This window comes from Psammomys obesus, unplaced genomic scaffold, assembly GCF_907164565.1.
Source record: "Psammomys obesus unplaced genomic scaffold, mPsaObe1.curated_primary_1811, whole genome shotgun sequence".
In the NCBI taxonomy this organism is placed as follows: domain Eukaryota; kingdom Metazoa; phylum Chordata; class Mammalia; order Rodentia; family Muridae; genus Psammomys; species Psammomys obesus.
Window position 1 is genome coordinate 22,744,156 of NW_026596046.1, and position 1,950 is coordinate 22,746,105.

Sequence of the window (1,950 nt, forward strand, 5' to 3'; positions counted from 1 at the left end):
ATCTGAAAAACTCTACCTAGCAGTGTTTCAAAGCAGACACTAAGACTCATAACCAAACCCTCGTCAGAGTGTAGGGAATCATATGAAAGAAAGGGAGTTAGTATGATATGGAAAGGATAGGAGCTGTACAAGGACCAAATATATCACAGAAACACAGGGTTTTTTCTGAGACTGACACTCAACCAAGGACCATCTATGGATATAACCTAGAACTTCTGCTCGGATGAGGCCCGTGGTAGCTCAGTATCCAAGTAGTTTTCCAAGTAAGGGGAACAAGGACTATTTCTAACAGGATTTCAAGGGCAGGCTTTTTGAACACCCCCCCCCCCAGGGGAGGAGCAGTCCTGTTAGGCCACAGAGGAGGACTTTGCGGCCAGCCTTGAAGATACATTCTAAAACAGAGTCAAATGAAAGGGGAGGAGGTCCTCCCCTATCAGTGGACTTGGAAAGGGGCAAGGAGGAGACCAGGGAGGGAGTTGGGGAGGGCGAGGGAATGAGGGAGTGGGATACAGCTGGGACACAGAGTTAACAAATTGTAACTAAAAAGAAAAACAAAAATTAAAAAAAAAAGATATTAGGGTCAGGGATAATAAAATCAGTTATTAATATGGAAAATAAATCTAAGCTCTTAACATAATACCTTGCAATTAGACAGCCATATCTATGTGTATTAACATGTAATCATGATTAAAAAATGTACATAAGCTAAAGAAACAATATTTAATTTTTAAACAAAAAGACAGTTTCAGAAAACAGAAATAAAATGTTAAGAGAAATGCTAGTGATCAATCAATTAATTTAAGTTATTCTCTGTCATTGCTTTTCTTTTTCAGATAAACCTGTATTGTGAGATTATGGCCAATTCCACCCTGGTGACTGAGTTCCTCCTGGCGGTTTTTGCTGAGACTTGGGAGCTCAGGCTGCTGCTCAGTGTGCTGTTCCTGCTGGTGTACCTGGGCAGCTTGTTAGGGAACCTTATCATCATCATCGCTACCACAGTTGACCAGACCCTGAACACTCCCATGTACTTCTTCCTCAGGAATCTGTCCATCTTAGACATGTGCTACATTTCTGTCACTGTCCCCAATGCCTGTGTCAACTCTCTCACTGACCACAAGAAAATTTCTGTGGCTGGGTGTGCAGCACAGATCTTTTTTGTCTTCTTTTGTGCATGTGTAGAGATTCTGTTTCTCACCATCATGGCCCAGGACCGCTATGTGGCCATCTGTAAGCCTCTCCTCTACCCTGTGATTATGAACCACCAATTCTGTGCTCAGATGACACTGGCTTCTCTCTTTAGCTCTCTTATCATTGCAGGAGTGCACACTATCAAAACGTTCCAGCTCTCCTTCTGTCACTCTAATGTGGTCCCTCAGTTCTTTTGTGATGTCCCCTCTTTGCTGAAGCTTTCTTGCTCGGACACCTTTAACAACAAACTCTTACTTCTTCTTTCTGCCATTGTGATCGGTGGTAGCTGCTTTACCTTCATTGCCACATCATATGCTCAGATATTATCAACTGTGTTGAAGGTTCCTGTCAAAGGAGAGAGAGGGAAGGCCTTTTCCACCTGTGTCCCTCACATTATTGTGGTCTCTGTGTTTCTTAGTTCTGCTGCCTATGTATATCTAAGACCTCCAGTAACCTTAGAATTAGTCCAGGAGATTACTCTTTCTGTATTTTATACCATTGTTCCTCCATTCTTAAATCCTATTATTTATAGCCTTAGGAACAAACAGATAAAGGAGGCTGTGAAGAAAGTAACATTAAGAATTTTTTTCACAGTTGGATACAAAATGAATGAGTATTGGTCAGGGTGGTCTAGAGAAAATGAACTAATGAAATAAAAAAATATTTTAAACACAAGTGCGCACACGTTGTGCGTGCGCATGCACGCACGCGTGCACACACACACACACACACACACACACACACACACACACACACACACAC

The 1,950-nt window shown here is 42.1% G+C and overlaps 1 protein-coding gene across 1 annotated transcript; it reads left to right on the forward strand.

Moving 5' to 3' along the window:
• Positions 1-854: 854 nt before the first annotated feature.
• On the forward strand, positions 855-1,844 carry LOC129688641 (olfactory receptor 14C36). Its single transcript, XM_055623588.1, has one exon. The coding sequence runs from the start codon at positions 855-857 to the stop codon at positions 1,842-1,844; it is 990 nt and encodes a 329-aa protein (XP_055479563.1).
• Positions 1,845-1,950: the final 106 nt, after the last annotated feature.

Coding starts and splice junctions, on each gene's coding strand:
- LOC129688641 (XM_055623588.1), top strand. CDS start 855: ATGGCCAATTCCACCCTGGTGACTGAGTTCCTCCTGGCGGTTTTTGCT.